Source organism: Sciurus vulgaris, assembly GCF_902686455.1.
Source record: "Sciurus vulgaris genome assembly, chromosome: 14".
NCBI classification, from domain to species: Eukaryota; Metazoa; Chordata; class Mammalia; order Rodentia; family Sciuridae; genus Sciurus; species Sciurus vulgaris.
Genome location: NC_136475.1, coordinates 73109223 through 73125609, shown reverse-complemented (window position 1 = coordinate 73125609; position 16387 = coordinate 73109223). Strand labels below are relative to the sequence as shown.

The window sequence follows — 16387 nt, the reverse complement described above, 5'->3', positions numbered from 1 at the left end:
GATGAAGACCTAAGAGCACCTGTTATATAGTCCACAAGGTAATATGAGGTTTGGGTAACCACTTATAAAATTAGAAAAAGAAATGACTGGAAAGATGTTCTCGGGAAAGGAGAAAAGAAAGAAAGACACATGGAAAATGGAAATTTTACAATTGTAAAGTATTTGAAATTTCATATTCACCACTGGACTTTGTAGCACAATATAGAGGAAGTAGACATTAAACTTGATTAAACAGTCTGAAAAAGAAAAAAACTGAAGAGTCCTAGAGACCTGTGAATAACATCAAAGATCCAATACTCCTGTCATTGCAGTCCTGGAAGGAGTGAAGAAATAGATTAATGTAGGAGAAATGCTTCAAGAAATATTTGAAAACATGAAATTGCTGAAAGACATAAAGTTTGAGATTAAAGAAACTTTGTCAAATACCAGACAAGGTCAGAACACAGAAAACTGTACCTGGAAACATCACAATGAAACTAAAGATACCCAATCAATTTTAAGAGGATCCAGAGAAAATGATAGTATTATAAGAGAACAACTACTATTCAGGTGACTTCAGACTTCTCATAAGAAATCATAGAAGCCAAAGGACAGTGAAATGACATCTAACCTGCCTGAAAGAATTGTCAACATAGAATTCTATAACCAGAAATATATTCTTTTGGAAGGAACGTGAAATATATTCTCAGAAGAAACCAAACTAAGAATATTCATGACAAACTTTTAAGAGAAATGCTCAAGGAAATTCTTCAAACCAAATGGAAATTCCAAAGTGAAATGTGAACTTCAGAAATAAATAATAGTAGTTAATTTATGAATAAATGTAATAGACCGTTTTTCTCCTCCTCAATCTTGAAAATATGTAAGATTTTGACAGCAAAAACTCTTTAGGAGTTTGAGAACATGTTGATGTCACACATATAACAAATATAAGAATGGGGGCAGAAGGGAATACATGGTTGTAAGGCTTCTGTTTTACTTGAAGTGGTAAAATATTAAAAATCTAAGTAGATTAGAAAATTGAGGGAGTATGCTGCTATTTAACAGAGGCTATATGTGACTGGCTTCCAATAAAAACCATGTATTCCTGACTTTCTAAGTCAGCTTGTGGGCAGAAATGCTGCACACATATTGCAGTATTTTACTGCTGGAGGAGAATGCATTTTCTGTGTGAATCTTCCAGAAAAGGGAGAGAACATAGGGCGCCTACCTCTGGATTCTTCCAGATTCTACCTGATAATGTCTTTTCTTCTTGCCGATCACTGTAGTAAATGAACTATAGCCATGAATACAATTTCCTCTGAGCCCTCTAATCCTTTTAGCAATATGTTGAACAAATGGGTGGTCCTGGGACCTACCACATTTTAATTTTTATTTAAGACTTGTTTTAGTTACATTTAAAAACTGATAAAACTTGGAGAAGTATGGCTTTTTCAAGTACAGTATAATATTGTTTTTTAACTAAAAGCACCTTTGACCCACTTTGTACATGTGCACATGCATGCACTGAGGATTGAACCAGCAGGGCCTTGTGCATGCTAAGCACATGCTCTACCATTGAATTATGCTCCCAGCCTCATATATTTTTTAAAATTGTCACTTTTACTGTGTTGAACGTGTCTTATCTATGAACATATGTTGAAATTGTCACCAGCGTACTGAAGCATGGGGGTTTTTCATCATAAGGTTCTTGTATGTTTTTGGTTAGAGTTACTATTGTGTTAATATCTTTTTTATTTTTCCATTTGTTAATTTGTTATAAAAAATTAATAGCACTTGGGGCTGGGGTTGTGGCTCCGTGGTAGAGTACTAGCCTAGGATACGTGAGGCACCAAGTTTGATCCTCAGCACCACATAAAAATAAAATAAAGGTATTGTGTCCACCTACAACTAAAAATATATATATTTTATCACTCATACCTGTTAATTTTATGTTCACAAACTTTCCAAACTTTTGTATTAGTAGTAATTCTGGGATTCTCTGCTTCCCAAATAGAGGATCAATTTCTGAAAATAAATTTTCTTTTCCTCTTCCTCCCTTTCTTCCTCCTGTCAACCCCTATCCCACAAACTTTTCATGGCGTATTATATATACACACATATATATATAAATAGAATGTAAGGAATTTGACTCTTCAAGGTGGCAGTATCCAAGAAATCTTTTTTTTTAATTTTTATTTTTACAGACTGCATTTTGATTCATTGTACATAAATGGGGTACAACTTTTCCTTTCTATGATTGTACACAATGTAGATTGATACCATTTGTGTAATCACGCATGTTCATAGGGTAATGATGTCTAAGTTCACTGTTTTTCCTTCCCCCACCCCCTCTTGCCCCATTTTCCTCTACACAATCCAGAGTTCCTCCATTCTTCTCTTGCTCCCCCACCCCCAAGAGAACTTTTTGGTATGATGGAAGCATACTACTATGTTTATGTTTTCCAATACAGATTTGTGTGGTTATTGAGCATTTAGAATATAGCAAGTGCAGTTGGGGAACTGAAATGTTAGAGTTTTGTTTTTACTTTTAGTTGAGTTTAGATAGTCATATGTGACCAGTAGTTGCCATCCATACTGGACAATAAGGAAGAATCATGACATAGTGGAAAAAATTCTAAAGTTAGGTGTACCTAGATGTCAATGTTGGTCTTCCTGCTTTCATTGACAGTTTGTGCAGCTTGCTAAATCTTAGTTTCTGATGTTCACAATTGTGGCAGTACATCTGCTCAATAGAATAGTATACCCACAGAAATGTCATTGTACAGAAAGTGAATTAGATGTATATATGCTGTAGTGATGTACTTGATGAAGAGCAGGGAAAGAGAGAAATGATCAAAGGAGGCTATAGCCTCATCAGCAATGTTTTACTGTCAGGCTTATCCATTTGTATATACATATATAGTGAAACATACAATTAACTTTAGAAATTCACATTTTTCCTTAATGTAATTCTTATGTAGTTCCCTATAAAAATAAATAGTATTTGAGTTTTTGTAAATGTCATCTACATTTATATTTTTCAGTTTATGTCACTCAAATGTTGATGTGGAAGATAGATCTGTTTTATTCTTTTAAAATGTTACATGGAATAGAATCACTTGGATGTTATTGTTTGGGTATGATGTAAGATTCAGAGTACATACTACCTTCTGCAAAAAATGATATTTATTTGACCTTCACCTAGAATATAAGATGCATGAAAGTAGGAATTTTATTGTCTTCACTGCTGTGTTCGCATCCTGTCTAGCAACATGTTTTCAGGAAATGTTATGGGATGACTATTCAGTAACTGGTGTTGGAAAAAAGTTCTTAGTCTTTATCTCATATAAGAAATAAAAGTAAATTTCAGTGGAATACAGCCACAAAACCTAACATCTTATAAAAACCTTAGAAACAGTGTATATTAAAATAAGTAATTTGTTCTTAAATACATGTGATTTAAAAAAAATATCATTAGATCTGTTGCCAATAACTGAAAGCGAACATGACTTTTTTTTGCTAATAAGGTTGATTAGTTGAAGTAGATTTAATTTTTAAAAACCCACCAGACGTAAAAACCCATCATATAACATAGAATGTTGTTTCAATTTAATTTTAAATATATATTTCTACTTCATACTGTAATGCATTTATTGCCATACTGTATTTTCTACCCTGTATAATCATTTTTAGTGTAATATAACCAGATTAGTTACATATCTTGTTTTCCCTCCCAACTCTACACCTTTTTTTTTTTTTCCCACTTCCCCAAGTACCTCTTAGTATTCTTCGTACATTGGTGCCTAATAGCCATCTGTTGCATTTGTCTATTTACTAACTGACCAGTTAATCTGGTTAGAACTGCATTGCTGTGAACTTACTTGTATTACACGTTCTCATTTTGTGCTTTTCTGTGTCCTCCTCCTTTTAGTTTTGGATATGGCAAGACATGTGCCACTCTACCGGGCTCTGCTGGAATTGCTCCGGGCCATTGCCTCTTGTACTACCATGGTGCCGCTATTGTTACCTCTTTCTACAGAGAGTGGTGAAGAGGAAGAAGAACAATCAGAGTGTCAAACTTCTGTTGGTACATTATTGGCCAAAATGAAGACCTGTGTTGATACCTATACCAACCGTTTAAGGTACTATGTTTGTTCCTCTTGGCCTTGCCTCTTAACAGTATTTTTCACAAGTTCTGTAGGCGTTTTTGGTTTTTCTTTTTTCAGTGGTATTTACTGTTTAAACACACACACATACACACACACACACACACACACACACACACAAAATTCATAAATACCCAAAGAAGTATCTTCCAAATCCTATACTCAGAAACATCTATTCACTGTGGCTTATATTTCCTTTGTGATTTTATAGGTATAGATAATGGAGTTTTTCTCAAGTGCCATTATATTTTACCTATTACACAAATAGATACTAATTGCAACCAGTATTGCTGTCAAGACATCTTTTAGTCAATAAATACATATCACTGATATTATTATCAATACTTCTGTTTCTCCATTTTATATAAATGTTGTATTTTGCTTGACCATTTACTACTGGATATTTAGGTTATTTTCTGTTTATAGCAACTTTATGTATGTATTTCATGGGGCTTACAGAAATCTGTGCAGGGTATAATCTTAGAAGCAGAATTATTGGGTTTATGGATTGCTCCTATTTTAATTCATGTTGTAATTTATGGCATGACCCTCCTTAGAAGTCAGACGATTCAGTATTTGTCAGTTATAAAAATGTTGACTATTTATAGAAAAATTGAATTTTTAAGTTATTTTTTATTTAAGTTTATACCTTAGTTGATTGAGATGAGTTCTGTAATCCCAAACTTCTTGTTATTTTTGGCAGCTCTGGGGATTGAACCCAGGGCCTTGTGTATGCTAAGCAAGTGCTGTACCACATCCACATCCCTTTTTTGAGACAGGTTCTTGCTAAGTTTCCTAGTCTATTCTTGAGTCTATTCAAAATCCAGATCCTCCTGCCTTAGGTCTTCTGAGTAACTGGGATTACAGGCTAGTTCTGCCATGCCTAGTACACAGACTTTTCGAAATTACCTACAGTAATCTTTTCCTTTAGCAGAATTGGTTCAGTGGTTGTCAGTTTTCCTTAAAGATGGCCCAATTTTGTTTTTTTAAGCATTTATACTGCCAATAGTTTTTTTTTGTTTGTTTGTTTGTTTTTGATCAGTGGTCTTTTGAGTCAATTTATGTTCTTTCTCATCTTTACACTGTTTGCTTTGCCTACAACCCAAACAGTATAGATCTACCAAGGGCAGAGAATTGGTGACTAGATAAATAGTTGTTGTCACTTTACCTTTGAGGAAAACATCAGCTTATCAAATCATCCTCTTTATTGGCTACAGTGCTGTCACTATCACTTTAAAAACTAATGACTTGCTGCCAGGCAGTAAAAATTACAGGTTTGTCTGTGATGATTTGCACCTGTTATCTTAGCAACTTGGTAGGCTGTGGCAGAAGGATTGCTTGAGCCTAGGAGTACAAGGCCAACCTGGGCAACATGGTGAAACCACATCTCAAAAAATGGAAGTTGTAGGTTCATACTACTCTGATACTCAGAAAGGAATATATAAAGCTATACTTTCTTTCACAGTATATTTTTCCTGTTGTATATAAGAGAGTATTGTGATATTTGGTCCCATCTTCTGTTATGGCCTCCAAAACTCTTTCTGACTGGTAATCCAGGAAGCCAGTGTAGTTATATACAATAGTATGGTGCCATAATTGAACTCAGCATCCAGTTCTCTAGTTGAGCTAATGTCTCCTTGGAAAACATCTAATTGATCATCTTCTTCTCTACCCTAGCCATCAGTATCCCTTACTGTGGTACAATAAACATGTAGTTTTGACCAATTTGTGTGATTATATATCAAGCTTTGAAATTGCCCACATATCTTTAGGGGGAATCTTGCCTTATATTTCTGTCACTTATATTTCTGTGTTTTGAGACAACTCTTTTAGATTATAAGTAAACATTGAAAATTTGTTAAACCTTGAGTGTTTTTTACCCAAGGATTTTTTTATTTAGATGAAAAATTGCTTACTGACTCAGAATGTTGTTATAATTGTAGCCTTGGTCAAAAACAGTATTACCAGTTTTAGTGTTATATATGTGAAAATAAAACTGAACAAGAATTGTCTTTCTTTGAACTACGTATATTTTCACACTGTAATTTCGTGAATCCTAACAAAAATGAATGTATGTACTATACTGAATTTAAGATAATTATAGGATATACTTATTGGGGCTTCGTAGGTCAGTTTGCTTTTCTGAATGTATTTCCTGTTCACCTAACTTATGTTGTATGCTTTTTTTTTTTTTTTTAACTACTTGACTTCTGTACAGAACGTATTGAATTAATTCACTAGGAAAGTTTAATTTCAAATAGAGGATAATTGGCTTCATTTAAGCAGAGCTCTCTATTTTCTATTCAATGACCTGGGGGAAAACTACTCTTCAAAAATTATGTACAAATAAAGCATACATGTCAAGATCATAAAAACAACTTACAGTGCTTGTTTCATTAATATTATTGACTTGCTTGGGCTTCTTAGTTGAGATCCTTCACGGTCTCTGTTATTGTGTGCAATCTTTGTAAGAATAAGAAACCATAATTTCTACCTTACTTTCAAGGTTTGGCATGTTGAGAATTCAATTTCCACTTCACAGAGAGAGTTAAAATCTATTCTTTTCCAGACCATCAAAACTTTAGATATTGTCTGTCTTTTCCTACCAAGCAAACACAAATGGCATTATTTTTTCCCCTCTTCAAATAAAATTTTGTTGTATTTCACTTTTCAGTTGTTGTAGGTAAAGGAAAAGATAGATTCACTCTGAACTTTGCAGATTTCTACCTGATGATTATGGTTACACATAATGATTTTTATCGAAATTATTTGTGTATTTTATATTTAGAATTTTTATATTCCTTTTGGCAATGAGAAAAATTAAATTAAAAGAAAATATTTTGACTGGGTACAAAGAAGATGTTTACTATTACTGAGGGGAATAACCTAGTTGAGATTATCCTATTTTGATGCCAATCCCTGAACACTAATTTTGATCTGATAATTCAAAGGATGTAGGCAATTCTATAGGTTAGTGTCATTCCAAGCCTGAAACCTTTTATAAGAGATGGAAAAATTATTCAGAAGCTTGAAAGGCACATCTTTTACCTTACATTTGTCTAATTTGTACATTAGAAATTTGTGGTTACATTGAAATGGGTGAACTCTTCCCTTGTCACAGAGCATTACTGATTCACTCATTTAACAGATGTTTATTAAATGTTTGTGAGTGCTTAAGAAAATTTGGTCTTCTTTCTAAGGGACTGACATGTAATTTGGGAAAATAATAACCAGGCATTTTTAATAAAACACCATACGTGGCTGTTAGGAGAAGTATAAAAACAATACTAGAGAACCAGCCCAGGTTTGGACATCTAAAGAGCAAGTAGGAATTAGCTAAGTGAATAGTGGCAGGGTATTGTGTCTCTGGCTGTGGAAGAAATCATCACATTTTTAGAGGACCTAAGAAAGTTGGCTATGCCTTTGGGGCAGTATTGGTAGGAATTCAGGAACTAGAAGATGAAGAAAGATCACAGATTCACTTACCTTTAAAAGTGGTGATGAGCCACTGAACGATTTTTAGCAGAGATCTGTTCTGATTTGCATTATAGAAAGGTTTTGCATTATAATTGAATGGCTGAAATGACAGCTGGAACAAAATGGTACTGCCATGAAAGAGACTTTTACCTTTCCCATGTCTGGGGACTGAAAATTTGGTGTTCATTAGCAATTCTTTCTCTTATGTTCATTCCTTCATAGAAATATATTCTATGTTCCAGACATGAAACTTAAAAAGCAATCAGGTAACTCAGACTTTAAGTCAGTAGAGATCTCCTTCAATAGAGTACATGTGCCATAGCACAAATAGTCCTGGGAACACAAATTTCTTTGTTCATATATAAGAATCTAAAGTCTATAATCCCAGGGAGTTTTCCAAAACTAATCCTACTGTTTGGTTATTTGACTGACCTAGTAAGGGGGAAAGCTATCATCTCTTGGCTTGGTAGAGGCCCAGTATTTTTAGATACTCTTAAGATTTTAGTATTAAGGTTCTAGAATAACAAGGTGAGGCTGTGTACATGTTTGTGTTTTCTTCTGCTGTTCCCTTAAAGCTGTCATTCCAGCTGAAGTCATAGAAATAGAACACTTGTGGAATAGTCAGTGTTTTAAATATAAAAATTTTCTGGGTCCTTATACGTGTATTATTTATTTTGGAATATATCCAAATCTAAAAATGAGCCCATATAAGAGTGGGGTTTTTTTTTTTTTTTTTTTTTTTTTTTTCTGGTCTTCCCTCTATTTATTTATAGTCTTTTTAAACTGGTGCTTTATTGATGAAGAGTGGGGTTTTATTAAGATGATTAAGTAAAACAGATAATTTTTACAATTGAAAACTGAAGGTAAGTTTTCTTGGTAGAAATTCTTTGTCAGACTGCAGAGCATCAGCACTTGTGAGGAAAATCTGTTAGATCTTATGCGCTCTGCTGTAGATTACTGAAAAAATTTTTAGAAGCCTTGTGTGGTGGTACATGCCTGTAATCCCAGCAGCTTGGGAGGCTAAGGCAGGAAGATCATAAGTTTGAGTCCAGCATAAGCAATTTAGCAAAGCCTTGTCTCAAAATGAAAAAGGACTGGGGGTGTAGCTTGGTGGTAAAGCACACCTGAGTTCAATCTCCAGTATCCCTCTAATTTTTTTTTTCTTTAAATCAACTAACTTTAAAGATATAATTTTTTTTTAAAGAAGAAACTTCAAATTACTACCATTATCAGAAGAACCAGTACCATTTACCATAAATAGAAGATAAGTATTAAAAAAAAGAATGAACTACATACTATGAATAAAATAGTGTATACTTATTTGTCTTAGAAAATGTATTAATCCATGTGCTCAAAGGGGCATAATCAGTAATGATCATTCCCATTTTGTTTGTAAAATGAAAAATAAAATTAATTTCCATAAACCATAGAATATCACCATGTGTTATGTAGCAGGAAGGACATCTATATTTTTAGATGTAAATTTGTTGAATTTTAAAAAGGAAGTTGAAAAATTAGTATGGTATGATTTTTTAAAATAATTTCATTGGCTAAATTGCTAAGGCTGGCCTCAAACTTCAAATCCTCCTGCCTCAGCCTCTAAGACTCTGGAATTACAGGCATACCCTACTACACCTTGCCCAAAGGCTTACTAAGACCTTTCCTTTCAATGAGTTTTCTCCCTGTGTAATTCAGTTATTCAATATTATATTTCACTGCCACTTAACAGTCTGCCTATACTTTGGAGAACATTTATTAATAGGATATTTCTCTCCCATGAGAGCATTTTAAAAATACAAATATAATTTTATTCCTTTTCTCTATTTCCTCTCTGCTTAATTGAAAAAAATTAAAATTTTCAGACAGCCAAACTACCCTTGATTTAGTTTTTAAATGTGGCTATGATTTCAAATGGTGTTGTGCTTCTCATCATTACCAGGCCTGTTCTGCTATTCCAGAATTTTGCCTAGTCCTTCCTCAAGTGTGGAAATATGAATTGATACAACTTATATGGTGAAGGAAATGACCTCTTATCTTTCTAAGGGGCATTATTATTTTTTAAAATACTTTTTAGTTGTAGATGGACACAATACCTCTGTTTTATTTATATATTTTTATGTGATACTAAGGACCGAACTCAGTGCCTCACACATAGTAGGCAAGCACTCTACTGCTGAGCCAAAACTCCAACCCCTTATATTTTAATAAAAGATGAGCCAGTTAATTCTTGTCTGAAGGAGAGTATGGGAGGTAATTTAGTTATATTGTCTTCTATACCTTTCCCCATTTAGATGATGTGCCAAGGAGTAGAATAGGTGGAACTAATACTGTAGCTACATTTCTGAACATTCTACATAATGAATACAGAATAAATGCTCAGAGGAGGAACTTGAATTGGCACAGTGGCACAACACTATGGAGTTTCCTTTTATGCCCTGTAAATCTATAATCACAGTTTTCACTATTATATGTAATAATGCATAAGATAATTATATATGCATGTATATATTGATGAATGCAAACACATAAAAGTAGCCTCTGAATTTCCCTTTTTGAAATACACTTTTAAGGAGTGTTTTAGATTTCTCTCAATTATAATCACACTTTTTTTTAATTAAAAATCATAAATTTACATAGGGCAATATTGTTTGATTCATTCTGTTATTTTTCCCCTCCCCCCCACCCCTCCAACCCCTCTTTTCCCTCTATACAGTCCTTCCTTCCTCCATTCTTACCACCCTCCTTATCCCTAACCCTAAACCTAACCCTAACTCTAACGCTATCCCCTCCTACCCCCCCTTATATGTCCTCATCCGCTTATCAGCGAGATCATTCGTCCTTTAGTTTTTTGAGATTGGCTTATCTCACTTAGCATGATATCCTCCAATTTCATCCATTTGCCTGCAAATGCCATAATTTTATCATTCTTTATGGTGGAGCAATATTCCATTGTATATATATGCCACAGTTTCTTTATCCATTCATCAACTGAAGGGCATCTAGGTTGGTTCCACAATCTGGCTATAGTGAATTGAGCAGCAATGAACACTGATGTGGCTGTATCTCTGTAGTATGCTGATTTTAAGTCCTTTGGGTATAGGCCAAGGAGTGGGATAGCTGGGTCAAATGGTGGTTCCATTCCAAGCTTTCTGAGGATTCTCCATACTGCTTTCTAGAGTGGCTGCACTAATTTGCAACCCCACCAGCAATGTATGAGTGTACCTTTTTCCCCACATCCTCGCCAACACCTGTTGTTGCTTGTGTTCTTGATTATCGCCATTCTAATTGGGGTGAGATGAAATCTTAGTGTAGTTTTGATTTGCATTTCTCTTATTACTAGAGATGTTGAACATTTTTTTATGTATCTGTTGATTGCTTGTACATCTTCTGTGAAGTGTCTGTTCATTTCCTTAGCCCATTTGTTGATTGGATTATTTGTATTCTTGGTGTAGAGTTTTTGAGTTCTTTATAGATTCTGGAAATTAGCGGTCTGTCTGAAGTATGAGTGGCAAAGATATTCTCCCACTCTGTAGGCTCTCTCTTCACATTACTGATAGTTTCCTTTGCTGAGAGAAAGTTTTTAGTTTGAATCTATCCCAGTTATTGATTCTTACTTTTATTTCTTGTGCTATGGGAGTCCTGTTAAGGAAGTCTGATCCTAAGCCAACAAGTTGAAGATTTGTACCTACTTTTTCTTCTATAAGATGCAGGGTCTCTGGTCTGATTCCGAGGTTAATCACACCTTCTTTAATCACACCTTAGTAGTAAAATGATCATTTGATAGTTTGTGATTGCATTACTCTGATGTGGTTGGTGTTTGGTATGATCTAAAACCTTACTTGAATGATGTGTATTTTTAGTTCATTAATTTTATCTTTCCTGACTGCCAGGTGGCAGCTAAGAGTGATTTGTAGTGATTTTTAGTTTGTCTTTAAGAAATTTGATAGGGCTGGTGATATAGCTCAGTTGATAGAGCTTGCCTTGTAAGCATAAGGCCCTGGGTTCAATCCCCAGCACCTCAAAAAGAAAAAAAAAGAAAAGAAACTTGATAATTCCTTAGGCAGTTGTTGAATATTTACTATACAAATTGCATATGAGCTTCCTAAAGACAAAATAGCATTTTAATATCTTCTTATTATGTGTTTGTGCTGTAATACTCTCTCTCTCCTAACAAATCCTCTCAAAATTCACAATTTGTACTGACTGTTTAGTATTTAAGTGTAAAATTTTACATAGACAAACTGTTTAATTATTGAACTGTCAGCTATTATGAGTATCTAGATTAACACAGTTTAAGAATAGTATTTCTTCAGGAGGCACAAAACATTGGGCAAATATATACTTCTAAATAGAAAAATTACATTCAGTCCTTGCTGGTTTTCAGCTGAAAGAGAAGGGTAAAGGTAAGTAATTGTCAGGATTGTCTTCAGAAACTAAAATGCTTTTAGGAATATACATGACATTTTGTGTGTTAGCTTTATAGCATTTGGAAAATGTACTTTAGCTGTGCCTTTGTGGTTAAAGGTGATTTTCCACTTATGTTTTCTATCTTCACCTATCACTTAACCACCTAGGCAGTAAGAAGTGGAGCATTTCAGGATGCTATAGCAATTTAAACTAAAAATGGGAACATGCTTAATTAAACCATAAATATTGGTTCTGTTTAATTTCATTTGCCTGATTAATATCAAGTAGTTCTGCATTTAGGAGAAATTACCTTAGTAATCACTTCAATAAAAACATCAAAGGGACTTGCCATTAATAAAAAAATCATTGCTTTTATTGCTTACTCTCCTACTAGGCACTGATGTAGAACAAATAATTTTAAATTATAAGTGAAATTCACTCCCTTGTCTAGAGTTTGAAAACTTTCATTACCGTGTATTTTGGGTGCCCTTAGGGTGGCAACATTCAGTCTTTTGTGCTTGAAAACATTTTTCTTTTCTGCCTAATGCAGGAGGGGAAAGTACCAGTTTCTCATTTATTTTATTTAAAAAAAAAAAAAAAACCTAATTTGTATTTTACTTCTTTAGTTTCATAGTTTAATCATTTCTGCGTATGGTGCTTTGATGTTTAGGCCTAGTAGGCAATGAAAAAAAAATAGATCCCTAAGGAGGGAAGGAGGGAGAGAAAAAGATCAAAATAGTGACAGAGTGAGCAGTGTTATGCACATGCCAAAAAAACCTGTGATGAGATGTGAACCTAGTGCCACGTGTACTTAGTTTCATACCAATTATAAGGGATCAAAATCTGGTGAAAGTTGTCAGGCACGGTAGCACATTTCCTGTAATCCTAGTGGCTACTGCGGCTGAGACAGGAGGATCGCAAGTTCAAAGCCAGCCTCAGCAACAAGGAGGCATTAAGCAACTCAGTGAGACCCTGTCTCTAAATAAAATACAAAATAGGCCTGGGGATGTGGCTCAGATGAGTGCCCCTGAGTTCAATCCCTGGTACAAAAAAAAAGGTGAAAATGAAAATGAATTTCATAATTGTCCTTGGACATATAGGACACACTAGTCATACAGAGACTTAGACATATAGGAAACAAAAGTATTTCCTGCATTCCCTTTATTCTACTAATTTAATTCCACTAGAGTAATATTTCTGTTCCAGCCTCTGTGCTTTATTGATTGCCCCTCTAGTTTCTTGAGAATAAGCCAATCTGCCTTTCTGTGGGTGAGTTCTATAAATATGCAGTTGCAGGTAGTTATAAATATAAGAAGGTAATAATACACCTTGATTTTTTTGCATAGTATTTAATTTCAAATGCCTAGGTATATAGTCTTTTTTCTTGCTGCATGTAGTAAGCAAGAAAATGGTTTCTTGTTAACAGAGAAGGAAACTATTGCTTAGAATTTAAGATTTAAAACTTACTAATAAGCAGCAAAGCCAGAATTTAGCTCTTGATTCCTGTGATATACAGTATAGAAAGCAGTATTTATGAAGAAAGGTAAGTTTATTGACACATTTCAGATATTTTTGTTTTTATATGCTACTACTACCTCCTACCCAAATAGTTCATCGAACACTTTGGTTTCATAATTGTTTAATGGTAGACTTGAACTTTAGCTGGTTCCTGAAAAACACTTTGGTCCAATCTCAAAATATCTAGTTTATTCTGTTACTTAAGTGATTAAAAACTCCTAAAAAATTGACTTAGCGTTTCTACCTCAGTAGTATAACATTAATGTAAAATAATCATTTTACTCTATCAAATTGTTGTATGAGCACTCTCTCATTCATACATGTGTGTATACACACACATAAATATATATGTAGTAACATATATAATATAATAATGTAATATATATTCATCTATATATATTTCGATCTCACAATACAAGAGACTGAAGATTGAACCCAGGGACACTTGATGGCTGAGCTAAATCCCCAGCCATTTTTGTTTTTCATTTTGAGGCAGGGACTTGCTAAGTTGCTGATACTGGCCTCAAATTTGTGATCCTCCTGCCTCAGCCTCTGAATAACTAGGATTACAGAATGCCCCACCATATGCCTGTCTATGATCTTTTTATTACCTCAGACAAAATTTCAAACAGTTTTAATACTGAATTTGAAGTCCATTGCTAAGTAAAATTTAGTTTATAACACATACTTCTTGGCCTATCACAATTAGTAAATCGTCTGCATTATATATTTTTAGAGTTGTCAGGGACTCTTAAGTGTAAAGGTAGTTCGGATCTCTTTGAATAGATTATGATTCACTCTATATTTTCTAATGTTCCATGGCAGCTATGAGAATTCATATCTAATCCCATCAAAAATATCCAATAAATCTCCAAAGAACAATTAGGTACCTGATATTTGTGATTTTTTTTTTTTTTTGGGGGGGTGCTGGGGATCGAACCCACGGCCTTGTGCTTACAAGGCAAGCACTCTACTGATTGAGCTATTTCCCCAGCCCCTATAATTTTTTTTTTAATAGCAACAATGTGCGAAAGTATGTTTATGAAAAAAAATTGTTGATAAAATCTTTTAAAGTATGCATAATAATGTATTTCATATAATTTTTCTGATTTTTTTCTTTTACTCATATTTTCATACCCCTGAAGAATTTATTAGTTAGAATAATAGCAGCATATTCAAAAGCATCTTATTTCACTAGGTATTCTCTGAATTATAGTTATGCCTAATTAATAATTACTAGATTACCAAAGTAAACTATGCCTCATTCTGTTTTGTTGTCTGCTTAGTAACAGAGCGGCAACAACTATATTATTATCACTTAACTTAATCAATCAGAAAATAAAGTTAATTGACTAAGAATTAATTAAAACCATTTTTCTGAAAATATCTTAATTATTGATGTGTATTTTTTCTTCTACTGGCTTTTTTCCGGCTGATTTGGTTATCTATTTGCATGAATTAGGGCAGTGTTTTGTAAAATTGTTTCTCTGCTGTTCAAAATAACTCCCTCCAACACACACTTCTTCCATCTCCCAAATTGTATTGCTGTCTTTTTTGCCTTGTATTTCTAATGTCTTTAATCCCTTTATTGAGAAGACAATATTTAAAATGTTCAGAAAGCAATACTTGATATTTAAAGAAAAAAATAACTTCCTGTTTATTAAGAGTTGTTCAATATTTTGTTTTAGACTATTAAGAAAGGAGCTCTGTCCCATTAATAAAGGTATTTGTGGCATGAATAGCCTAATACCTTCCATTTACATGTTATTTTCACTCAATTTTTTTTTTTTTGCGCGGTACTGGGGATCGAACTCAGGGCCTTGTGCTTGTGAGGCAAGCAGTCTACCAGCCGAGCTATCTCCCCAGCCCCTTCACTCAAATTTAAATGATTGTCTAGTATGAAAATTCTTCCTGCTGCCCACAAAATAGTCACATTGTGAAGATTTGGACACTAATTTTGATGAACCTGCTGGGAACTGTAGCCTGTGTTGTTGCAGAATGAACTAAGCATGGCAACTTGAGTTTACTTTTGAGTAATTGGGACACCTCATAACTTCCTCAGAGGCAGAAATGAGGTGATTATTTTGTCTTCTATGCAAACATCCTGCTGTACTGCAGTAGCAAATATTCACATTTTAGAATATTGATTGTTTCACGGTTCTAACAAAAATTCTGGAGAAGGACTTGATGTTGATCAGAAACTCTCAGTTGCTCTCAGGCAAGAAACAAATGAGTGTTTGGTGTAAGGAGTTCTGGACATTACACTTCTCTTTCACAGCACTGAAACAAACATTCTTTGTTGCCATTTTTCTAACCTACCTCAAGGTTTCCTCTTAGAAGAAGTCTATTACATTTTAGAGTAACTGAATTGTTTTGTTTATATACCTAACTAGTAAAATATTATTAGACCCACTTCTTGAAACACATGTTTTCTCTCAGATTCTCTTATTTTAATCACCTTATGGTAGATCCTATAGGACTTGAGTCAAAGAATTGTAGTTTCTACTTCGATTTCTTCAAACTTTCCCTAATTTCTCCTCTTTTACCTCTGTCTCTCATACCCACAAAATTAAAAGGGCCTTATTTCTCAACCAAGAGGCATTTGACATGCCCACATGTTTCTTTAAAACTTCATTTCATCAGTGACTATAAATCGGTTCAGTTCTTCATCAACCTTTTACTTAATAGAGACAGTGATGCCAACATTTGTGTTAAGGTTCTCTTCCTTGGCTTAGTTTATTTGTCCCTAGGTAACTGGTAAAACATGTTGTTTGTGGCAACTCCATTCTTAAATATCAGATAGAACTTTCATTATGTCTGGTGATGTTTAATCTGGC

At 34.0% G+C, this 16387-nt stretch overlaps 1 protein-coding gene across 1 annotated transcript in view; it reads left to right on the top strand.

Moving 5' to 3' along the window:
- Positions 1-16387, top strand: part of BIRC6 (baculoviral IAP repeat containing 6) — a 213402-nt gene that overhangs the window by 170792 nt on the left and 26223 nt on the right. Inside the window, 1 exon segment of the mRNA XM_079109988.1 lies at positions 3914-4124. Within this exon segment, the coding sequence (XP_078966114.1) occupies positions 3914-4124 (211 nt within the window).